Raw genomic sequence first — 25182 nt, forward strand, 5'->3', positions numbered from 1 at the left:
CTGACTTGTGTGCTGCAGCAGTCTTTGACACTTGCAGAACTGATTTTTTTTTTTTTTTCCTAAAGCAAACTTTATTATATGAATTCGGCAGTCAAATACATTATATAAAAGACAGAAAATGCAAGACAAAATAGGAGTTATTCACATCTGAAGACACTTGGGGCTTCATATAAAAGTAATCTTTGTAATCCAGTTTTCTTAAATATTTATGCACAAGAGCATATTTATATATTTACACTGTGCAAACATGTCCTTTGAGATGCATCATCCTATAACTATTCTTGCTCAATTCTAATAACAAAACAGTTCTGAAACTTTTGCTTTGATCAAGGTCATATATACTTTACCAACAAGAGACAGTGCAATAGATACTTAAAACTGATGATCTCTTTTGCAGAGATACTTAGCTTAGAAGTAGTGGTACATATTTATTTTGCTTGAATATCAAAGATAGTTTTTATTTGTAAATATGCAAAAGATCATTTGCCTTAAAGTCTCTTAGAGGGTTGCATTCACAGCTCTTCAGCTGAATTTTGAGAGATCAAGAGATCATGTAACATGTAGCATCTGAGTTAATACATATTATAGTAGACCACAAGAAGCTGGCATTGGGCTGAAATTGATTTGGCATGTATCAGTGCTACTGTGTTAAATGTCCAACACTCATTTTAATACTGCATTCAACGGTAAAAGGAAATGGGTGCATCCTAATGCTTCTCGAGCAAAGAACACTCACAACCTTTAAGATGCTATACAGAAATCTGTTGCAAATGAATGATGCATTTTTATTCCTGTACATAGTGGTAAACATGGAAATTTAGGTGTCTTCATAGAAAAGCTGCCCAACTTTAGAGATTGTCTTGTAATTTCTAACTAATCTCTTCAAACTCTCTAGTGATCAATTAAAATATGTGCAGTCTAGTAGCCATCCTGTCTTTTCAGACAGATTCCCATAAATAAAATATAATCAGTGCAGTTTTAGAAGGTCCATGAGGTTTTGTGGGCAGAGCTTGGCTTTAAACCCATCTACCTTGTGGTTTGGTTCCAGTGTGTGCGTGTTGGCCTACTGACAAAGTGCAAAACTTCAATATTTACTTGATTGCAGCAGGATTGTCCAAACTGAGTTGATATGTATTCCCTGTTGTTACAGCCATGGATCTGGTCTTAGTTCTCCTCTATGCTTGCCAATTGTGTTTAGCAGCACATTTTAAATTCTTGCCTTGCAAGGCTCCCTACTGTGTCTGCCATCTGGAGCAATAAGATCCATATAATGCCCCATCCCCAATTAGCTTATTCAGCTTCCCCAGAGCATCAGCCTTCCCACAAGTTTCTCAAGGTAATTTTTCATTAAAAATACAGTTTGTGGTCTGTTTCTAGTTTCTATCTTCTTGAAGGCTCCTTTATTTTCTAGCACAACACATACCCTAGCAATAGGATGTAAATACCTCAGTGCCTGGTGCAGTTTCCCAGCTCTCTAGGGCTCCCAGCTGCATCTCCCAGTCAGGACAGAAGTGACCCAAGTCTGAGCAGAGGCTGCAATAATGGCCTTCCAGATTTTCCTGGATGCTGAAGCACTTGGCATTTTTAGCAAAAGCTATTGATATGGAACATTTGGGAAAGTCAAGGTTTAAGCAATAATATGTTGCTGTATTTTGAATATGTGTGCTGCAGTCTCTTGAAAAGCAGATCACTGCGATTAAGCCAATGATAACTTTTTAAGTTTTATGATAATAAAGATAATTTGGGTCAGAATTTTTAAACTGACAGTGTCTCTTAAGAACCTGCATATGTAAATGTAAATCTAGAAGTACTTAAACTGGTGGCTGAGAATAATGGACAACAGAATTGTAGTCAGGAGGAGGAGAGCGGCTGGCGTTCATTTTCTCCAGCATCGAATACCCACAGGTGTGTCTTCGCTTGGAGTCACTGAGCTGGTCACAGCTGAAACTGCAGAAGCTTCTCGGCTTGGTTATTCCAGAAAGCACTGACTCCTTGCTCCTGCTGCCACCTTTAACGCTGTAATAGAGCAGTGTCATTGTGAATGTAAGGTTGTTGTTTTAGTGCCTCGAGCAAAGCCGGGTCACAAGCTTATTTCACAGGGTGGGAAGGGCATTGATGCAGATGGGCTCGCTCAATGGGAGTGCAGAATGGAGGAATGAAGGAGCCCTCCTGTGTTCCCTGTGGTGAGTGCTCTTTAGAGCAGAGTACTGAGTGAGCATCTCTGTTAAGGATGTTTGTGCATTGTATCAGTCTTGCTGCTTGGGGGAAGTACTTGACTGCTCAGCCTAAGCTCTAACTGCTTGTTGTGGCTGGTGCTGGGGAGCACTTTATTGCAGGATGGGGTAGTGGGGAGTGTGGCAGCTCTGCTGGTGCTGAGGCAGTGTATCCCCAGATCTAAATGTTTCTTCCTAAGGGAACAGGGGTTTTTGAGCAGGAATGAAGTGATGAAAGGTCTCAAGCCTTGAAGCAAGAATAGAAAACTACTGGTGTAGGTGTTCCCAAAGCCTAATGCTGGGATGAATTTCTAATATGAATGGCTGATGTTTGTGAGGAAAGGCATGAGGTCTGGCTGTCTTCTCTTTTTTGGCTTCTTTTGGCAGCTGCCATGAACTGCTGGTTTGAATTAGAATTTTCCTGTCCCATAAAAGGACCAGTTATCCTGTAGGCTGCCTTTTATAAGACCCTTTACAAAGAGGGGTTTAATGTCTTCTGAGCAAAGCCATTTTTAAAGGCACTGTTTCCCTTATGGCACTTTCTCACCCATATTCAGAGATCACAGTGTTTAAAAGGGCTCTCTCAATAATGAAGAAAATTAGGGCAAAGAATTTTCACACCATTGAACCTGGATATCAAAGATTTATCTGTAGACAAAGGACAAGCCAGAGCATTTTTCCATCATTGTTTACATGTGAAATCCTAAAGTAAACATTTTGGACCACAGTGTCTAAAATTAGATTTCCTCGCCTGTATTTTTGTAAGTTCATGGACAGTCCACTCCTCTCCATTTATAAGACCAGAAACATTGGCAGCCCTAGTCTTGAATTCCAGAGAGGACAGTCAGAGCATCTGTTGAGGCTTGCAGAGCCCAGGCTTTTACTTTTCATTTTATTTTGCATTGTTAGGTCTTTTAAGTCAAACTACAGAAATGGTAGCACAGGACCATTTGTGATTACAAGTTCTTCTTAATGCCACAGTTTCTCAAATTCTTAACTCACAAGCCTGTGTGGTTTTTTAAGGGGCGTGGTCTCTGTCTTCTGTCCTGCTGTAGGAAATTGGAAGGTCTCCCTAAGAAGGCCACCACATTACATTTATTAGTAGATGGATGGAGTTCATGAGGAGGAGCCCTTGTGATGAGGATTGCAGATGCATTCCATGTTTTTATATTGCATCTGTTGGCAGATGCAGAAGTAATTGCCTTGGGATAAATTCCTTAACTATGACAAGGTTAGTCACAGTCACAGTGGACTTTTTGTGATGGGTTTAAAGAGAAATGCCTCTGGGACTTACATCGTAATTGTGAGTCTTTGAGAGCTGGCAGAAGTGGAGTGTGCATGACAAGTTATGAGCCTAAAAACTGTCATGCTTTGATCCTTTCATCATCATCAGGCTTTTGCATCCTGAGATTTTTCTTGTGAGCTAGACTTGGCTTCTGCCTTTATAAATCTTTATATTGGTAGAGCTGCTGTTAATTTTATCTGGAGTGCACTGCTGTACCTGGGCATGCGTTCCCACAAAAATACTTTGAGGGAGCTCAAGGGGTTTTGGAGTCTGTAGTCAGGCTTCATTTTGAGTCTGAGTTTACAGTCAGTAAAGGCTTCTCTAGCTGTGGACTATCTTCTTGCCAATCTAGGAATGTAAATTGGAAACTGTGTGTAGTTGGTCTTTAATTGGGATTGTTTGTTGGAGGAAATGGCTGCTGGTTTCTTGTCATGTTCAGGACTAGAGTGAGGTTAGAGGCTGGCTGCAGCTCTTGAGATGCTTGTTCCATCTCACAGGAGGTGGAATTCTTGCTGTTTTTCTGGCTTTGCAATTTACTCAAGGGCTTGCCTCAGCCCAAGGATTTTGGCTTACTTGGGTTGGGCTTTTTTGCCTATACTGAAAAGCTAGAAAAGGGTTGCAGTTGGGATCCTTTCTACCTGCAGAAGAGCACAGCTCAGAAAATTGCTCCCAAACCTTTCTACTGGGGTCTTTTGACCCAAGGCCTTATCTTAGAAACAACTTGCTTCTCTTCCTACTGTTCAGAATATCATTTTTCATCTCAGTGGAATTAGCAAGTTCAAGACACATTGCAACCATTTCTGTTTCGTGTTCCTGGCCACCACCTGGAGACAGGAGCTCACCAGGCTTTGGGCTCATGCTCTTTCCTGTAGTGAAACCAAGGGTGAGCGTTGGCATTAGTGCCTTTCCCTAGGCAGGAGAAGTGGAAGCCCAAGACAAGGCTCCTTGCCAGGGTCAATGGGGCACCCCTGCACTGTCAGACTGGCTCCCTGCTGGCTCTGCCCTGGGCCTGGCTCTTGGCTTGCTCACACTGAGCAAGCACTGCTGCATGTGCTGACTCTCTCCTGCAGTCAACAAATGATCCTCTTTAACAAACCCTGGGTGTGCCTCTGGAGACAGGTAGGGTGCTCTGGGTTTGGCTCCTTCCACATTATGCAGTTCTTCAGCTCTGCCCAGTCTGAATCTTCCAATGCTTTGTTACAGCAAAGGGATCTAGGAGGTGAAACTCTTCCTCAGCCTGGCTCTGGCACTAACTGCCCTGTCAGTCAGCTGCTACTGCTCACTCAGAAACTGTTCTGACAACCTGGCAACCTGAGTCAGCTGCCTGCAAGAAAAGCCAAGCTGAAATGTCAGCACAAGAGTGAGCACAGGAGCACAGAGCAGGATGCCTGTGAAGATGCAGAACTGTACATCTGCTTAGACATTTTCCATGTGTCAAACCCCTCCAGTTTCCACCTTGCTCAGTACAAATTTTAGGGGTATTTATTTACTGCTCCAATTAATTTTATGTAAGAGATGCTTAGCTAAGATGCTACCACTTTTAGGAATGTGTGCAGACTGAAGAGTCACTGCCTGTGCTCATGTCCATGAGTGCCTTTTGGCACAGTGCTACAGTACCACTTGTTTAGCTTGCAGGCCAGATGACCTTGTATGATCTCAGTCAACTGCTGTGTTTTTCCAAGGATTTATGTTCTAGCAGCCACTGTTCAGTTCAATTATTTTTCTTATCCAAGCATTCCTTTTCCTTCTGCATTTGGAAATGCCCCTTAAAGCTCTTCTGGAGGGATGCTCGGGATACACTCCATGCATTCTGTGCCATGCAAAGAAAAAGGCATTTCATAAATTTTGTTTGGGGAGTTTGCCATGTTGTCTGTGTGCCTGACAGCAGCCTTCAGAAATACACAGAGAAAAAATGAGTTACAGCACTTCTAGGGAACATTACATCCTTTGGAGCCCTGTAATATCAACACACACTCCAAGCTCTGCAGTCGCTGGCTCCTCCAAAGACAGCGTGCCACGACAGAGCTGAAGCACCATAAATCTGCTCGGGAGCCTATTTTCTGAAAGGTCAAGGCAGGAGAGAGGGTTTCCCAGCATTTGTTCAGAGGGGCTTGTGCTGCCCTGGCTTTGCCACGCATGAGCAGCGCTGCAGTGCAGGCTGCTGCCAGCAGCACGTTTACCCAGGCTGCGCTCTGCAGCCCCGTCAGTGTGCGCGCTCTCCCACACGTATTTCTGTGCCTTCAACCCACGCCCTCCAAGTCACTGGAATTTTTCCTGAGCAAGTCCTCTCTGCCTTGACCGCACGTTTCAGCCAGCTCTGATTGTTCTTTGAGACAATGCTACGCCTCCCAGCCTGCCCAACTGCAAGGCACTGACAAGTTTGGCACTGGCAGGATGGCAGGCTGGCCTTGACCTCCTGCCAGCATGAGATGAACGATGGGTTGGGTCTGGGCAGTCTCCGGGCTGGCTGAGAGCAGTGAGCTGAAACCAGGACACTGCCAGCTCTGCAGCGGCTGGGAACTGATACAGCACCAGCACTGAGAAAATGAACACTTCCCATTTACAGAGAGTTCATGTCAGTGCAACTCATTTCTTAGAGCAGCCCTAGTTCCCTGCTTGGGCAGCTGTCAGGAATTAGGTGGAGGAAGATGGCCAATATATTCAAGTGCTTAAAGGCAGGAAGAGAAGTGAGGCCCTCACATCCATCTATTGTAAAGTTGCCACTTTAGCATCCTGAGCCCATGGGTGTTAAATGGGCCGTGCTTAGCTGAGTCATGGAAAAGAAGGGCAAAAACAAGCACAGGGGGCCTTGTCCCAGCTGGGGTGCCCTTGGGACTTGCAGAAACAACTGCAAATCCTTCACAGCCACACGTTCCTCCTCCCCTGTTATTAAGGGCTTGTTTCCTACAGTTACCTGCCTCCTGCCTTAGTTCAGTGCTCTCTGACACTGGCATTAAATTGAGCATTAGGTGGATCAATAAGTGCTAATAAATCATATTGCTGATGTGCATTGAAGGGGTTGAAGAGGTTATTTGCTTCCTCAAGGACATAGGTGTGGAAGATGATTGACTGCTGATTCAACCAAGCAAGAGACACCTTAGCAAGTGTTTGCAGGGACTGGGGACACCTCAGTTACTTTCACAAGGCATGATTTAGCATGAGGACCTTGAACTCTCCTTCACCATCTGAAACCTGAGAAGGGAATATAAAATACAAACCCAAAGAGTGTCCGTTTCTGCTTGCTGCCTGTCCATGTGAAGCGCTTCAGTTCCTCTCGAGCCAGCACCATCCCACTGTCTGCTTGACAATCCTTGGAGAAAAAAAGGAAGAGGCAGTCCTGTTAGGTGTTAACTGTACTTTACAAAGGACTCAGTTCCTCTTTGGTCTGATTTCCAGCATCCTTCTGGGCATTGATACTGAGACAGCAGCTCTGTGCTGCTGGAGGTGCTGCAGGGCACTGGTATTTATTGGTGCCTTTCCAAACCAGCCATGCCTTGGGGTGCAGCAGACAGGTAATGTTAATAGAGATCTGGGGTGCTAGAAGAGAAGTGTCTACATGCAGTCTGAGGCTCTGGCCAGCCACCAGTTCAGCCCTGTGAGCACCACTGTGCCTTTCCCACCTCCTGCTGCTTAATGCATCCTACTGGGTCACTAAAAGCTTGCCCCAGCCTCTCGCCCATGCCCGTCCCTACCAGGGTTGGGTGCGTGTCCCATTGTTAGACATGGCTCCAGCCTGTCCATTTTATAACAGGACTTGTTCCTACCAGGGACCTCTGATGGAAAAGGGACTCACAGTCCTTTGTACACTACTACTGTTCAGATGAAAATGCAGATCCAGGGGATTTTAAGTGTCTCCCCCACACCAATGGGATTCAGGTGGGACTCTGGTAGCTGTACCTTGCAGACCTACTGGAACTGACCACTTCTTGTCAGGGAAGGAGTGTTTGCAGCCCATGACATGGCCAGCAAGGATCTCTGACCCTAATTTGTTCCAAGTACAGCTAATCCTGCACCTTGTATCAGTTGAGCTGACAAAGCAGTAACCCCCTGTCCTGATTGTCCCTGTATGAATCTGTCACATAAATAAAAAGAAATACATGGCATATAGTTTGGCCCAGGAGTCACTCAGGAGTCACTTACATTAAATACAAGCGTTTCCTTGATGGGAAGCTCCTCAAATGTCTTTATGCGCTGTGGGGGGCTTATTTTGAAAGTGTTTATGTATCTGTTCAACAAGAGAAGCAGGACAGTTTTTGGTGAGAGTGTGAAGTGCACAAGCAGAAAGTGTTGGGTATTTCTCTGTCTCTTTAGGTAGTTCCCAGCTATCTTCAAGTTAGGTCGTACAAAAGGGACCTGTTAACCAGACCCCACCCAAATCTCTCTCCAGTCCCAGGGTGCACACAGCTGTGCCTCTCACAGTGCCTGAGCCCTGTGACCTGCAGGTCCCCCTGGGTGGGCACTCCAAAGAGCCACAGCAGTGGGTGACTTGGCAGCTGGTGGGACACTCAGGCCACCTCTGGGCTGTCTCTGAGTGTTTTCTCCCACCCATGTCCAAACTGGGCTATGCACCGAGCTACCACCTCCAACAAACAAACAAACAAACAAACAAACAAACAAACAAACAAACAAACAAACAAACAAACACAGTCTTAATCTTGTTTATCTCACCTGACATTTTCAGTGCTTCCACAACTTGAGCTTGTAACAGGAAAAGTTTCATTGCACAAAGGGTCAGATGCAGGGGGAGACCCACTTTCTGTTGTAAATATTGTGCTGAGGGGTATGTAGTCTTTACCTTCCTAAATGCAAACAAGAAATGGAATTGTTATTCCTGGGTCCACGTGGCCAGTTGCCCCTGCCTTGGTGACAGCACACGGTTGTGACATGAATACCTGCTGGACATTTGCTTGCAGCAGGTCTCCCAGCTTTTCCACCAGCTCAGAGAAGCGTGGCCTGTGGTTGGGATTGCTCTGCCAGCAGTCCAGCATGATTTGGTAACTGTGAGGACAACAGCAAAGTGAGCACATGGCAGGGTTACAGCTCTGTTTGATCCCAGGCAGTGTAGTTTTGACAGCTTGTCATTGATAGACTGACAGAGATAGATAACTCCTCAACCTGCTTGGTTTTACAAAGATCCTCTCTAACACCATCGAGGCCTCTTCCTAAAAGAAAAGCAGTAAAATTTCCACAAAAAAAGGAAGCCTTCCTGCAACACCCCAGAAGACCACATCAAAAGGATAATTCAACCAACCAGTCATACTTCCTTTTTTTTATTCCTAATTAAGCATTAAACCTTTGTATTAAACATCTATTAACTGGCAATGTTTAGGTTAAGGCATCCTAAAGGCATCCTAAGATGACTTATATTGATGTGTCACTTCCTTGTATTGGTTGAGCCGAGCTTTCCTTCCTGCAATAAAATATGTGGAAGAGAAAAAAAAAAAAAAAAAGCTCTTATCTGCTGTCACTAGGATAATAAAATTAGTCAATGGGCAGTACTCCCAGATAGGCATGGCTGGCTTGCATCCTTTTCTTCTTCTAGAACTATTTTTTGGTAAGTGTTGCTATTTAGAGTTGTGACATAGCACTCGGGAAGGCACCAAGACACCCACACGTACTTGGTTTTCCCTCCAGAGGTTAAAATGCCCTGGACATGTTCATGGTCCTCAGTGATTTGTGTCACAGGGTGAATGTTCAGTGTGCTGCATGTGCCTCCCCAGGCTGCTCTCCAAAAAGGGTTGGCCATGCTTGGGACGGCTCCTGAGGGCAGGGGAGCAGGGAGTGACGGCTGATGTGACGGTGGAAGGACTCAGACAGCCCGGGCGGGGAGCCTGCGGGTCCCTGTCACCTTCCTCTGCCACCAGACACGCTGTTCAGGAAAGGGTGGACCCTCACTGCCCGACTGATTGCGAGCAAGCCTCGGCTGTCACTTCCTAAGTCAAGATGATGTTAATAATGTCACATTCCTCCAGCACTTATCTGGATGCATGTCGGTAAATATTAAACCTGGGAAGGGATGAATGACCTTTCTCCTCCTCCTCTCCTTGCTCACTCCCCTCAGAGCACAGCCCTGGTGCTGCACTCAGGTCCTTGTTGCCCCCTACCCTCTCCTACCCTATGGGAGAGCCAGGGGCCAGGGTGGGGGATCCACAAGAAGATATGGATGCAGGGTTGGGTTGTTTTTCCTTAGGCTGGCCCAGGGTACTTTCAGAAGTGCCCTGGAACATCATCTGCAGGGCAGCCCAGGAGGGCAGTGGTACCCAAGGCAAGAAAAGGCATCTTACATCTCCTTGGTCGCTTGCTCTGGGGCTCTCATCCTTGTGCCTTCCTTCAGCCTGCTGCAGAAATCCTCGTCTATTTGGACTCCAGGGTAAGGAGAGGCACCTGCAGGTGACATTGGGAGAACAGATACATGCCTTGAGTACCTGTGACCTCGCTGTGGCCCTGTGCATCTCCCTCAAAAGCTTGGGGTGTGCATCATCAGGGAGCAGAGCTGGGGGTCAGGGGCTGCCCCCCCTGCAGGGTCTGGCTGCCACAACCAGGGAATTACTGCTGGTCGTGCTCCAAGCCCCAGTCTTTGGAGGGGGGGCAAGATCAAGTGGTCTTGACACTATTGGTGGTGCTTTCCTGCCCTTAATAGGAAAAATGCACATTAATTTGATTTGAGCACTATCTCTTGAAAAGCAAAGTCTGATCTTTCTGTTGGTTTGGACTACTCCAAATTCTAGTAGGCACAATATTAGCAAACCCCAAATGCCCAAAATCAACTTGAAAAAATTGAAATAATGGTTTTAAATCAGATCAGAGTACATTTGCACTGTTTTTCTATTTTCCCTGTTTTTCAGATGTAGCCTGATTGTATTGTTGGTCTTTTTTTTTTTTTTTTTTTTTTTTTTTTTTTCTGTAGACAAAAAATCAGGAAAAGGGAAAACGAAAGGAAAAAAAAAAAAGAACCTTTCATAGAATCAGAGAGTCACCAGGTTCAAGGAGCTGGGGCTTTAAGAAAAAAATAGCAGGTATTATGAGGCTGACCATAAAATCACAAGAGTTGGCAGGCTGACCAACAACATGTATTTAAACTAATAAATGATTGATTGTCCTGAGAATTGTATGGTATTGTTTCCTCTGCTGTTCGCCTCTTTTGTCAGCCTCTGTGTTGAACTCAATTAAGATTCTTCTATTCTGACAGTCATTGTTGTTCCCACTCAGTGTACATCTTGTATCCTGCCTTTTCCACATGAAAGAAAGGGGAAAAAAGGGCTTTGCTGGGTTTTAATTTCAGATTGCATGCTCTAGTTCATCCTGCAGCATCAGTGCAGATGCTTTTTGCCTGCTGTATGCAGTAGCCAGGGAGAGGGGGGTGCTGGATCCCTCGTGGGCTGGGGGGGCCTCCTGGACTCAGGCTGGAAATGGAGGTGACAGAATCTGAGACATGCAAAAAGTGGGTTTGGCTCCCTTGCTCCCACAAGAGGAATAAGAAGCTTTTGAGAGAGCTCTCAGCTCATGGCACTTGGTGTCTTTGAGGGCTGTCTGTGGCACAGGAGGCGGTGCCTTGGTCTTGGGCAGCTGATCACCCAGAATCACAGCTCTGTGTTATCCCACAGGGTTCCACATTCCATTAAAATGCTTTAAAAATTGCCTGATTTTCCTGGCGAGTGCCATCAGTCAGACAAAGCACTGTGGCTGCTCTGGCTGTGCTGCCCTGCATCCTCTGCCAAGGGAAAAGTGGGAAGCTTAGGTTTTGCCCATGGCAGAAGTAGGTGGTAAAGTTCTCAGACAGCTGTGCTATCCTTTAAGGCTTTCAGCTTGCCAAATGAGCTTTCAGCACTCTAAAAAGCACTGGAATTTCTAGTCCACAGGGGCACGATAATCCCTCTGCCTCTGATTTAGGTCTTTCTGAAACACCTGCCAAAAGATCACTGAAGGTAATGGATGTTTTCCCCAAGCTGCAGCCCCCAATCCTGTCAAGCCCCTGAGGTGCAGAGTTAACATACCCAAGGAAAATATCTCCCACAGCAAGACCCCGTAGGACCACACGTCACTTTTTGTGTTGTAGATTTTATCAAATATGGATTCAGGAGCCATCCACTTGAGAGGAAGTCGAGCCTGGAGTAAAAGGGACAAATCTGACTATTATTTTCAAAGCCTGAAAGATTTTAATCATAGATGAATCAACTATATATTGTTATGTAAATAATTACCATTCAAGCAGGAACCTGTGGGATTTCCTTACAGGCAGTCGAGATAAACCCACAGTCATTCATACACTTAGCAAATTGTTGGAGTAAAAGGCTGGTTTTAAAAAACATGTGGCACAAAACACCAGACATTGGAAACCTGTGACCAGGTTTTTTTCTTTACAGGGATGTGGGAGTGTGTAGGAGCAGAGGTATCTTGCCAGCATCATAGAGACAGGGCAGAAAGCCCACCAACCATTCTGTAATGATGCTGGAGATATTCTCAGGGAAATTTTCAGAGCTGGAATTGCAGGAGCACATCAGCAACCCTTGGCATGCTTTTGAGCTCTTAAATTCGGGAAATGGAACATCTACACAAAGTTTTGGTGGACAGCTTGAAATGACATGTTGTAAACATTTGGGTAAATAAACAGCATCTTGACTTACATCTCCTTTTCTCACATAATCAGGATTCTTATAAATATCTCTTGCGAGGCCAAAATCACAGATCTTCACAACATTGTTCTCAGATAAAAGGATGTTTCTGGCTGCCAGGTCACGATGAATGCACTATAATGAAACAGTTTCAAATCAAGCTGCATTTCCTTATCCCTGCCCACAAATTTCCTGCCTCCCGTATCCTTTAAAATTATTATTATTATTATTATTATTATTATTATTATTATTATTATTAATAATAATAATAATAATAATAATAATAATAATAATAATAATAATAATTTTTACTGTTATTTTTATTGTTGTTGTTATTATATTTCATTTTTTTGTTATTTTTATTATATTTAATTTTTTTGGAAGTTACCTGTAGTTTTCATGAAGTTACTGTAAACAGCAGTAATTTTTTAAAAAAAAATTACTTAGTCCAGAAAGCGACAAATTTGCAAGCTTTCTGACATTTGCAGGGAAAGAGCTGAATCATTTTGAGCTCCCTGATATATGTTGAAATTAAGGAAAAACCTACCACACCCGAAAGATCTTCCCCAAATGAATGAGCTTGACCCATTGCTTTCAGTCATGATCCTGTGTTTCTGGACTATGGATACTTGGATAAACAAAGTTATATTTATAATGCCAAGAGGAAAAGGGCTCTTCCTTTGGGACCTCTCCCAGGGAAGGTGTCACTACAATGTAGACATGATTTCACCTCTGAATCCTGTCCTTCAGTGAAAAACCCTGAGTGCAAAACTCACCTTTCTGGAGGAGAGGAATTCCATGCCTCTGGCCACCTGGAAGCTGTAAGAGATCAGGTCCTCCATAGTGAGGGGCAACTTGTACAGGTCATCAGCATCTGCAGAGGTGGGAAGCAGGGTTTGTTACTAAGGTAGCTCACAGGCAGTTGTTTCCCCCTTTTCTTACAGACCCCGTTATTCCCATAAATCCAGTCTTCATGGAGGAGTATTTGAAGGTCAACCCACTGTCATTGGAAACAAAAATAGTGCTTGCTTACACCCTGTGCTTTGGACGCTGCTGTGTTTTCCCCAAAGATAAGGAGCAGTCAGAAGAAACAATCACACATTTTCCTGTCAGATTCAGTAACCCTGGAAATAATCTTTTTTTAAATCTTCTACCCTCTGGACATGACCCTCTGAGCATCTCCCACGGATGTTTATTAGGGTGATAAATGAGGAAAAAAATTTCAGGGATTCACAGTATGCTGTAAAAATATCACAGTCTGTGCAGGGACAGGAAGGAATTAATACCTACCCTCCTCGTCCTCCTCCACATCACTCAGACTTTTATCTTCCTGGAACCCAGAGCTCGCGAAGCTCTCGCTGCTGGTGACACTGGCCAGCCTTTGCTTCTGCCTTTCCACTGGCTCAATATCCTTCTTCTCTTTTGTTGGCTCTCCCTGCAGAGGGGAGTCCTTCAAAAAAAGAGAAGAGCATCAGAGCAGTGGAGGGGGTGGGGAGGAACCAAGTCAGGCTGCTGCTGCCTTTCTGCCTGGCTGTGTCCGTGGCGTGGGGGTCACATTTCTCATGGGACAGGTGTCCAGTGCCACTGTGGCAGGCAGGGGCTGGGGGCAGAGCTGTGCCCCACCAAGGCTGGCATCCCCAGAGGGCAGAAATTTGGTGGCTTGGGAGCACCAGCTCATGATTTTGGGGTAAGCAGGGCAGTGGGCTACCTCTGCCATGGTGAGGATTTGCAGGGTGCATGGATGGAGTCTGCTGGGCTGTGGCTCATCTCAGGTAAAATGAGACATCTGAAAGGACCCATTTCTCTCCAGCACACAGAAAAAAAGCACAAAGAAGTGGGTTGGGAGGGTTGTGTCCACAATGCAGGTATCCCAGACCTCTCAAACACCAGCTTTTGGTCCCAACCTCCTTAAGACATCTATGTCTCTGCACAGGGTTTGGTGTGGGTTTTTAAGCCCTTTTCGTGAGGAGCAAGGGCACTTGGAATTTGAAACACAGCTGCTGTTGGAAGTGGCCACCTCTCTTCAATGCCTTTATCCAATGCTTTCTTCTTATGGCCAAACATGAGATGGTTTAAGGGACACATGGAGCACTGTTTGGAAAAAGCTCTCCCACTGCTACCTGCAGAGCAGCCTGGCTGCCTGGCCATACTCTTGCCCCCTCTTACTTCTCCTCTTGTCCTGCAACCACCTCTATTCCCTGTGCATGCTGGTGCAGAGCCAAACTTCCACCTCCTTCCTGCCCAGGCAACCTTCCCAGGGGTGCTGGAGCACTGGGTGTGGGAAGGGGCTGTGGGAATGACTCTGCTCAGCATGGACCCTTCCCAGCCATACTCCCTGCTGAGCATCCCACTCCTGCAGCCACATGTAGCAGGAGCCAGTTGCTGTGTCCCATGTGGAGCACAACATGGACAGCCCTGGGAACAGAGACTCAGCAAAAGCCTTTTAGAGGGGGATGTTCTCTCGAGTGGGCTCTCCCACAGAGCCCTCCCAAAAAAATCCCTGAGATGCTGCCGAGCTTTTGGCACAGCTGAGCAGAGATTTTGAGACCTGCTGTTTTTGTATCCAGTCTCATGTCAGAGCCCTGGTTCCTTTGGAGGATTTTTTCTGGAACTATTTGAATTTTCTGGGGCATTTGGATTTAGGTTTGTAATAAAAAACATATCATGAATTTGATTCAAAGGGCTGTGGGAGGTGAGGACAAGACTCTAATCTCTTCCTCTTGATAGCTCTTCTCCTCACACAATAATAAGATTACTTGTAAATCTCTGAAATTAGGGTGTCTTGGGACATGAGATTTAATTGGTGTTATCTTGTTTGTGCTCCCAGCAGTACTGAAATTAGTGGGCAAAGCCTCTTCCTTTGGCTTTGCTGAACTCAAGCTCACCAGGAATGGGTTCATCAGAAGCAGGGCAGGAGCATGTGGGGACACTTTGGATGGGATTCACTTCCCCTCACTGTCGATGGCTCCAGCCAAATTAGTCACAGCAGTCTCCTTGCACAGTCAGGGAGAGAGAGGTGAATCCTTTCTTGGCACAGCACATCCCACACCAGATATTAATACAGGCCAGGTGAACTTCACCCAAAAGTAATTTCTCTCCTTTGCTAGAAGAGAGTCTGAGAGAACCAGAGCTGACATCCACATTACCAACATGTACGTCAGGTAAGATGAGCCCTACCAGGACCATCTGCCTCCTCACCTTGTTAGGGCAGAAAAGATTCCTTTTGCTCTTCAGATAGTTTGATAAATTCCCATACTTGCAGTATTCAACAATCACCATCAGAGGCCCTGAGCAATTAAATATATATATTAAAAAAAAAAAAAAAAAAAAAAAAAAAAAAGCATTTTGAGCAGTGTAAAGCAATAAAAGGTGGCATCAGTTCTGAGAAAGAATCTTTCATGTCTGGAACCACAGCTTGAGTCCAGAATAACTGGCAACATGTCCTAAGAACTAGAAGGCTGCTTGAAGGAACCTGGACATTATCAAAACAATACTGCTTCTGGAAATCAGGGCAGGGCCTAATTTTTGAAAGCTGGGTCTTGAGTCTGGGTCCTGAGGGACACTCTGTTTCCTCTTTGGGCAGTTCAGACTGGAGTCCCACAGCCCACACACACTTTGAGAACTAAAATAGGTGGCATATCTAAAACAAACAATCTCCCATACTGGACTTTTGATTTTCTCAGTGTAATATCATTTAGCATTTTACAACAGCTGCATTGTGATTTGTAGTTCAGGGCCAGCAGCTGATATCCCTTGTTCCCAGCCTTTCCAGATCATGTTTAACTTTAGTTTGTGCAGTGGAGTGAGTGAGATAAAGGACAGCAAGTGGCATGTTCCTAAGTTCACACATCACATATTAATACTAAAAGAAAGTTTGAAGAGAGGACATGTTTAATCACTTCATTAAAGGACTAAAAATCTCTTTTTCTTTTTTTCTTTTTTCACCAGCTACAGGATAAGCTCGAATATAAAAGTTGCTAACTTGACCTCTGGATGAAAAACAACATGGGTCACTGGCTGTTATTGGGAGATAATCCAAACCCTTTTTCAGAGCAGTGCTAAAGATATTTTACCTCCATTTTTTGTGCAAGCTCCCAACAAATTGACAATGTTGAGATGATGACCAATGTGGATTAGGATCTTCAGCTCAGTCATCAGTGCTTTGTACTCACTTGCTGTGGCCCCTTCTGAAAATACAAAATAAAAAGTCAATGTGAAAAGGCAAAGTACTGGTCCTGCTGAGCTTTACCACTTCTCATTACTTTCCATTGAAATAATCTCCATTACTGGATGTACTTCTTGTGTTGATGTTCTCTCTCTATTCCTCCCTGCTCAGCATCCTCTTGGTTGCAATTAAACCCATAAAAAGAGTCAGGCACTCAACTTCCTCCCAGTGGACTCTATTATATTTAGAACTGAGAGAATTTTTTTCACATGAATAGTTCTGACGTTTCAACCAAAAAATTGAAAGAACAAATAAAAAGGGATGTCAAGATTATAATTAACTCTATCTAGAACTGGTTTCATCTGACCTGACTTCAGCTATCTAAGAGTTATATTCTAGCCTGAACTAATTAAGATCTTAAGGGGTCAGTGGCAAGAGCAAAGTGTTTCCAGAAGCTGATGCAAGTTTAGCCATCTGTATAAGGGTGTATGAGCTACCTCTGGGTGGTGCCTGCCTGGTTCTGTTCATTGTGTGGGAAGCCTGGAGATAGTCCAGGGAAGTAAATATTAATTGGTTAAAGTGAAGTGACTGCATCTCACACTTATCAGTCATGGTCAATAATCATAGGCATGACATAAGAAGTCCCTCAAATAAATCCAAAACATTCTATTTAGTGTTGAGTGAAACTTTCCCCCTGAGCAATTTTTTTTTTCGTGCAGAATTTAATTTTGTTTAAGAGAACAAGAAAGAAAACATATTGCTTTGTGTAGGCCCAAAAGGAGTTCTTCAGTTTAGTGACATCAAGAGCAAGAAGAACAGTCCTGTGGAAAAAAAACCTTGAACTAGGTCTTAAGGGGCTTGGTTTCAACATCTGAATGGAAAAAGTTTTTCTTGGTCTCCTGAACAAAAATTGTCTTCTACTTGGTGATCCACTATTTGCTTGTATGGGTGGTGACACTTCCCCTCCGCCACAGGGGAATTCTGTGAGGATAAAGCCTAATGAATGACTGCAGAGTTCCTGGATAATCTAGAGAGGACACAAGGAATGAGGCAGATCTCCCCACGCTTTAGGTGAGATACTGAAGACACCTCCAGAAGATCTGGTCACCACTGGCTCTCTTCATTGTCAGCAGAGCTGAGCAAGGACTCAGCTCCCCCTGTGCAGGAATCTGCCTTAGGATGGGATGAGCTGCTGTCTCTCACCATTGCCACTGAAGGGCATTTGGGTGACTGACTCAGACACAAGCTCTGCTCTGCACATGCACATGTCAATCCCACCAGGACTTCTTGTAGCTGCTGTCTGCTCCCATCTACTCCAGGAGCACCCACTGCTCCTTGCTGACACAAGAACCTGCTGATGTACATAAAGAAACACTGAACACAGCAGTCCACTCCCAGAGCTGGAATTTACCTCTCCTGATAAATGATAAATAAGCATATGTGAAGCTGGGAGCCACTGGCTAAGATGGATTCATTCAAACTATTCCTGAACAGAGTCGAGTGAGAGCATCGGGGCTCCAGCTCATACTGACAGAATAGGGGATGTGTCCTGGCAGAGAAACACCAGAAAGGATTCAGGGATTAAGGCAGATAAGCAGTGCAGCATAAACTCCTGGGGCAAACAAAAAAACAAAAAGCCTGCTATGATCCTTACACACATAAAGGAGGGAAAGCTAAACACACAGAAAGGACACTCCGGGACTCAGGGGAGGGAATTTAATCATAGCTGCTGCAGGCTGTGACTGAATATCATCCTGCTTGCTAACATCCCAAATGCCCTCTTCAAATTAACTATGGGGTTTTGTCCTTTCTGCTCCAATGGGAAAGGTGGCAGTGAATAGCTGGGGGATAATTTTTCTTCCAGGTGAGCACTGGTGTATGAACAGTGCTGGTAAATCCATTGCACCACCTGGATGTCAGCATCCTAAGCACAGTGTGGTGAGCCTGCAGCCAGTTCAGAGGGGACACACCTGCACAACACCACCAAGTTTAGCTTAATAAAAGGGTCTTCATGAAGAAAAAATATTGTAAAATCTAATGGAGAAGGTTGGAATAAGATGCAAAAGGTAAATGTGAATGAGACATAAGGCATTTGGTTTTAACAGTAAGATGATAATTCCTTGGAATGAATAACCAAGGAAAATATGAAAGATTCTATCCAAGTGTCTTCACATTAAGGTGGATACCTTATACTTCAGCTAAATTTCATTTACAACCTTTGATATAGGGTCAGTCCAGAATAATGGTATGACTTTTTACTGAGAATGCAATTTTTATTTCATAATTCTACTATTTCATTTGTGGTGGACCTGAAACTTGATTTGTACACATTTTGGAGGCTTCAAAAAGTTATTGTGGAAAGCTTTTTCTTTTGGCAGAACTGTATAAAAAATGCACCACTATATAAGGCATCATTTTTTCTCATGCAGCCTTGCAGCAAGATACCTTTCAGCATTTTCACAGCGACTATTCTGCATGTTGGTGATTTCCTAATTCCAAAGGCAGATGCTTGTACCACCTTTCCGAAAGCTCCGTGTCCAAGAGACTTTCCTGTAAGGAAAACAAAGTGGAGAGACACATCTTGGTAAAAAAAAGGAATCCTGTCAGCAAATGGCTTCATAGATCATGAATTGAAAAATGTACTTTCCAATGAGTCCCATTGGTACATTTCCAACAGATAGCTGGTTTGGGTTTTTAGGTTTGTTGGTTTTTTTTTAAAGTAAGCAGTCAAATTAGAAGACAGAGTCATCAGAGGGAACAAATGATAAGAGTGAAAATATCACTAAATGAACACAACCATTCAGTGGGGGTACACTGGCTTCACACTTGATTTTTTCAGTCTAGCTCAGCCAGAGAAAGATTTTGCTGCTCTTTTTCCTGAGCACACTGCACTGTGCAGCAGCCTGTGGTGCTGCCAGTTATGTCCTTAATAACACAGACCCTCTGCCCCTTTCACAATGTGTTCACATGGACAGGTCTGGCTGCCTCTGCCCTGCTACAGAGGCTGGCATGGCTTGGTCAGGAGATCTCATCAACATATCAACTAGCAATAAGTTTTATTTCCAAGTAACTCTTTTCAGATTGCTTTTGTGCTTTGCCTTCAGCAGAACCCAGGTACCAAAGTGGCTAACAAGAGTATGGCAGCAGCATCTGCAGTGTTGAGAAGAGCAGAAAATAAGTCAGCTTTTCATATAAAAGGACAATTTGTGCCATATATTTATTTCTCAGATAGGCACATGTGACATGACCATCTCCACAGGACAATTTCTTGTTCCTGTGATGAACACCTGTTTGACTAGCTCTCACTTGGACATCTATCCTGTTGTTATCTGAGTGAGACATGAATCCCACTCAGATCCTTGCAAGCAGAGAAAGAGAACTGCTGTCTGTACTAATTTAAATCAATACTGCCTTCTATATGTGTATATTGTATCTAAACTGTGATTCTCAGTATGTCTGTCAGTAGAAACAAGAAACATACGTTATTAAAGCAACGGAAACATGAACCAGAATATGCTCAGCCAAAAAAAGCTAAGCCAGAAAATTATTTCCACCCTAGATTTGAAAAAGTGCTGTCATTTTTTTACAGCAAATAAAAACCACAAAGAACTTGAGCTACATGACTGAAAAGCATCAACAGACTGACCTTGGTGTGTGAAGGGCTTAGTGCTTGATAGAGAAGTACAGATGAATCAGTGTGCATCCTAAAAATCTACTGTTACCTTTTACAGTTACTGCATATAGATTCTTCATTCACCAGGTGTATAAGGGAAGCACATTAAGACTCAGATCTCAGCTTTCTTAGTGAATTGATGTTTTTAGTCCCTAATATTATGACTGTTCATGGTTTCTACATGCAGAACTTGCAGTTTGACGTCCTATAAAACCCGTCATGCCTTTGTTTAATCCGTAGCTTTAATCTGTTTCCATCACTGCTAACTCACTTCCCACATCATGATAACCTACTTAGTCACCACTTGGAAAACACACCGGCTCATAAAGCTGCACAAAGCTGCTAACCTTTCAGAAAGGAGAGTGAGCTCTGGAAACAGCACTTCCTTCTCTAAACAGCAGTGTAATTCAATGGGAAACTGTAATAACACTCGTCTTTGCTGCTCTGCTATTGTTTGTACTGTGCTGAATGGCAGCACAGGACAGGGCAGCTTTAACTTTTCAGCATATAGCTCAAAACTCCACAGTTTAGTCTGCAATTGTGGCCATGGTTGTTCTTGCAAAAGCCCCTCCTGTTGACATAAAAAGTAACTACAAAATTATTAAACAGATGAATATTAAGTTGCCCAACCATCTGAACAGCCAGTTTGTCACAGCCTTTGAGCAGCTACACTGGATATGTTTGGGGTAGTGCTCAGGTATATAATGTGGCAGCATTTAGATCCAGACCAATGAACCAAAGTGCTCTGTTTAACTTTTCCACACTTGACTTGGATTTACTGGGCACCTCAGTCAAGGAGATTTGGATCAGGAGATTTTCTTTTCAGTTTTAGCAAGGTCCTTCAAGCATGTCAGTGCTGGACATGGAGCATCAGCAAGAAGCACTTGGACACACTGCACCCCATGTCTGTGGGAAGGCACAGCTCGAAGGTGTGCTCATTTCTCAGGTTCTTTGCCACTGTTTGAGCCATCTGCATTTTCCCCACAGGTGCTTCTTGTTTTCCATTGTGTCCCAGAGGACAGCTGTGCAGGTGAGGGAAGGAGAGTGGGAAGTGCTGTGCTGGGTGCCAGCGCCGTGGGCTGGCAGTGCCCAGGAGGGAGCAGCTGTGCCACCAGCGTGTGTGACACCGTGCTGGAGCCAGCAGCCACACTCCCCCAGGCCCTGCATCAGCACTGTGCCACCTCTCCAGCCTGGGAAGGTCGAGCCCAGGTGTAAGGGGGAAGGTCAGGACAGCTCAGCCAGCACAGTGTGTTATCACCAGCCACACCGACAGTGATTTATAGCACCAGCATCTTTCTGCCTAATGGAAAGATAGCATTTTACTCTCAGAGAGACTAATCTCTGCTGAATGTTAATTACCCTGACTTCAGTGATGCCCATATGAAATTTCCTGTAATGTCTGTGCCTGTTACAGACGAAGGGAGAGTCCTGTTATATAAGCATTGCATCACAGCCGTGGGCTGTGTGTATGCATGTTGGAGGAACACAGCAAAAGAGATGTGGGCTGAAAGGAGAGACTTCTTTGGAAAAGTTATAATAAATGTGTGTCCTGGAGGATAAGTAGGTGGAAAGAGAAAAACAGTCACATCAGACGCTGGAAGGGGTTGCATTTCTAAGTAAAAATATTTTTAAAAAATCATAGAAGCATATTTTGTGTTTGTGAGACACTAATCCTCAGAGACTGCCAAGGTTACTCAAAGACTGACCCAACTGCCATGTAAGCAGGACTTGCACTGAGTTAATCTAGCATACTGCATATACAAAGCTTCTTCAAATCTGGTTCTCATTCACTGTCAGCATTCTTTATTTGTTTACACCAGTTCTTCCACTTTTAACTCTCTCTGGTCATCGTTCGTCACCTCTGGACTCCAACACTAACCCTGCAAGGCATGGGTTTTTCCCTGGTGTTTACATTCCATTTCTGTTTGTTTCTTTCCCAGTGGTCACATTGTCTGCACATCAGGTTCTTAGTCCCTCGTTGTAAGAAAATTTTCTGAAGATTGAAGTCACTCCAGCACAAGGTTCCAGCGTTCCCAGAACTATGTATGACAATTATAAATGGAGAGAGCAATACATCTCAGCTGTGCTTACCCACATCTGGCCACCTTGTGTCTCCTGGCAGGCAAATTAGGTGTGATCTTAATTTTGCACATGTTAACCAAGCTCTGTCCCTGATACCCAGGAGAACAGGAGGACTCTGTTACAGCTCCTAACTAAAATGCAAGGATTTTCTAGACCTTGCTGTAGGACAAATGCAATGCATGCCTGAAAGAACAAACAGCACTATAGCAACGAGGCTGAGCTTATCACTGACATTTTAATGTTGACCTTCTAGCTAAAATCTGTGTGGTTTCTGGAGGGATTCATCAACTTCAAAACAAGGTCCCTTGCCTTCTCATCAGCCCCACACTAGGCTTAACAAGGAATGGTCCCAAACACATGCCTTTTGCTGGGACATCTACAGGGGAGCTGGCTGTAGGGTTAAAGTTTTTGAGGGTATCTGTTTATTTATGTGTGGATTTACATGTCACATTCTTGCACTTTATGGTGCAATAACAGAATATTTATAAAACTACAGCACAGAGGGAAAACAAGGAGATTGTGCTGGAAAAAGAAGGAGAGGGAGAAACGGGAAGGGGTGCAGGATGGATTATGAGGACACATATCTGCACAGGCTTTTTTCCAAGTTTCCAGGTTGAAGAAAGAGAAGAAAACCACAGAATCATAGAATATCCTGAGTTGGAAGGGACCCACAAGGATCATCCTTGGGTGATCCTGGCCCTGGATAACACAACTCCAAGCAGCACACTATGTGCCTGTGAGTGCTGTCTAGATGCTTCTTGAACTCTGCCAGGCTGGTGCAGTGACCACTTCCCTGGGCAGACTGTCCCAGTGCCCAAACACCCTCTGGGTGAAGAAACTTTTTCTAATATCCAACCTAAACCTTCCCTGACACAAGTTCAGACAATTCCCTCAGGTCCTGTCACTGTCACCACAGAGCAGAGCTCAGTGCCTGCCCCTTCTCTGCCCCTCATGAGGAAACTGTAGCTACAGTGAGGTCTCCCCTCAGTCTCCTCCAGGCCAAACAAGCCAAGTGACCTCAGCTGCTCCTCACATAACTTCCTCCCCAGACCCTTCACCATTATTACAGTGAATCACTAAAATTACAGTAAATGCCAAAGATCAGGCTCCTGAGTCTAGAGAGAGAAACATCAAAGTTGGCAGTCTAATTTGGAGTTCTTTGGTTGCTCTTTTCATGCCATGTTTTACGTAAATCAGTTTCCAAAATATAGAATGAATTGTTCTTGTCTATATTCTCCTTCTGTGGCCAGGTGGCCAATTTAATAGATTAGGGAAAGGCTGTGGATGTTGTCTACCTGGACCTTATAAAGCCTTTATCACTGTCTCCCACAGCTTTTTCCTGGAGTGAACAGGTAGATTATTCATGGCAGGACTTCGTCTTAAGGATATTTTCCAACCTAAATGATCTCGTGGTTGTGTTTTCATTTTCCTTCATGGAGTCCAAATACACATGTGAAAAGTCAAGTAGACATGGTCAGTCAGCCCTAAAGGCTGTAATTCATCCACAGATCAGTGCTCTCAGTGTGGAATAGATCACACCAAACCTGGCAGTGCATTGTGCTGGGTGTTAGAACACATCCAGCTCCTCTTTATGCACAGTTACAGACACATGTTATTCAATCAGCCCAAACTCCTTATGAACTATTCCAGCATTACCTAGTTTTAGCCTTTCTCTTGCAATTTCCCACTTGCTGGCATCATAAGGTAGACGTTCACACTGCTCATCCAAGGGCACTTCATCAGGATCCATTATGATTGACAAGTAATGGTTGGTCTTCATTTCAGAGGAACGAGGCTGGAAAACAAAGACATTGCAAAATGAAAAAGAGCATTGGGGGGTACCTGTCAGCATCTTCTTGTTTGGGTCAAGGGCTCAGTGTTCGTTCTCTTCACAAGGCTGAGTGTTTCACTGCACAGTGGATATTTTCATTAAGCTCCCTTTGGCTTTTCTATATATTGTAAGAGTTTTTCTATAAAAGAAACTTATTCCTCCAGCTTTCCTCCCAAGTGACATACCAGTTTCTTCAATGAAACCCATGTGGGTCTCTATTAACATATGGTGTTATGACACAGGCCCTCTGCACAGTCAGGAGAAATCCTTCCAGCAAGTGACTAAACATTGCTGATAAAAATAACTTTCCTTCATGATTGTGCAAAGCAAGAAGTGGCCACATGCAACAGATGGAGTTCTACTGCCAGTGTTTATTTGCTCCATATATCCCACAAAGATAGCTCTTATGTGGTTAGAAATTGTGCAAGACAAGACACCAGGACACTGGACATGATACACTTCACAAACTGCTGACAAATATTTAGGATTTTTTATTTCTTTGGTATCATTTCTGAAAATTTACTCAAACCATTTTAGTCTGGAGGAATTTATAAACAACTGGACTCAAACCATATAATTTAAAACATAAAATTTTGAATTAATTTGCCAGTTTAGTTTCTCCTGAGCAGATGGATTATCCACTTCACTTGAGAAATACAAGAAAAGATAAATCTGATCTGAAAGTTTCTGGCAGCGCATCTATTTTGAAATATGTGTTCCTTCAAAAAGCATCAAGATTGCCATTCTAGTTCACTGGACTTTAATTGACACAGGAATACTTATTTTTCTATAGAAGAGGTCTAGTGTTTGCCATAATTTCCTGGCTATTAGTTGGAGCTTATGGGAAATCTGCAGAACTGAGCCTGAATGTGTTGCTTTTCCCAAACTTGTGGAAGATGCACATGGACAAAGACATACAGACACCACAAACATACAGATACAACCACATATTCTGTTTTCTATAATTTCCTTTAACTGTCTCCTAATACTTTCAACTTCCCTCCTCTACAGCTTGGAAAAATGTCCCTAATACTTGCATATCCAGGCATGTTTTTTGAGAAGGGCATTCCTAGCTGTGCATGCCCTGATTACAAACACAACTAGACTAAAATGACAGTAATTAACAACTGCTGTTCTGGCTGCTTTTCATCCTCCCCAAATCCATAAATTGTGTCTCAAGAAGGATGCACTGATGCTTGTGAAAAAGGCAGGAGGCTTAAAGCCTGGTTCCAAACCACCTACTAAGTCTGGAAAGGACATGGATAAGTGGGATATGAGTAGAAATAAAAACTTGTGTGGTGCTCCAAAAAGGGCATTTCTA

The 25182-nt window shown here is 44.0% G+C and overlaps 2 protein-coding genes across 2 annotated transcripts in view; one reads left to right on the plus strand and one right to left on the minus strand.

Moving 5' to 3' along the window:
* Nucleotides 1–16177, plus strand: part of PAN3 (poly(A) specific ribonuclease subunit PAN3) — a 96289-nt gene extending 80112 nt beyond the window's left edge. Inside the window, exon 20 of the mRNA XM_056488209.1 lies at nt 16059–16177. Within this exon, the coding sequence (XP_056344184.1) occupies nt 16059–16091 (33 nt within the window). The 3' untranslated portion in view covers nt 16092–16177. The remainder of the gene's footprint in view (nt 1–16058) is intronic.
* Nucleotides 40–25182, minus strand: part of FLT1 (fms related receptor tyrosine kinase 1) — a 105802-nt gene continuing 80659 nt past the window's right edge. The window contains exons 17-30 of the mRNA XM_056487924.1: nt 23687–23825; nt 18721–18825; nt 16184–16297; nt 15309–15397; nt 13401–13560; nt 12887–12984; nt 12123–12245; nt 11493–11604; nt 9783–9882; nt 8391–8496; nt 8167–8297; nt 7639–7723; nt 6717–6808; nt 40–2016 (exon numbers count right to left, since the gene is read on the minus strand). Coding sequence (XP_056343899.1) covers nt 1812–2016; nt 6717–6808; nt 7639–7723; nt 8167–8297; nt 8391–8496; nt 9783–9882; nt 11493–11604; nt 12123–12245; nt 12887–12984; nt 13401–13560; nt 15309–15397; nt 16184–16297; nt 18721–18825; nt 23687–23825 — 1659 coding nt within the window. The 3' untranslated portion in view covers nt 40–1811. The remainder of the gene's footprint in view (nt 2017–6716; nt 6809–7638; nt 7724–8166; nt 8298–8390; nt 8497–9782; nt 9883–11492; nt 11605–12122; nt 12246–12886; nt 12985–13400; nt 13561–15308; nt 15398–16183; nt 16298–18720; nt 18826–23686; nt 23826–25182) is intronic.

This window comes from Oenanthe melanoleuca, chromosome 1 (genome assembly GCF_029582105.1).
Source record: "Oenanthe melanoleuca isolate GR-GAL-2019-014 chromosome 1, OMel1.0, whole genome shotgun sequence".
In the NCBI taxonomy this organism is placed as follows: domain Eukaryota; kingdom Metazoa; phylum Chordata; class Aves; order Passeriformes; family Muscicapidae; genus Oenanthe; species Oenanthe melanoleuca.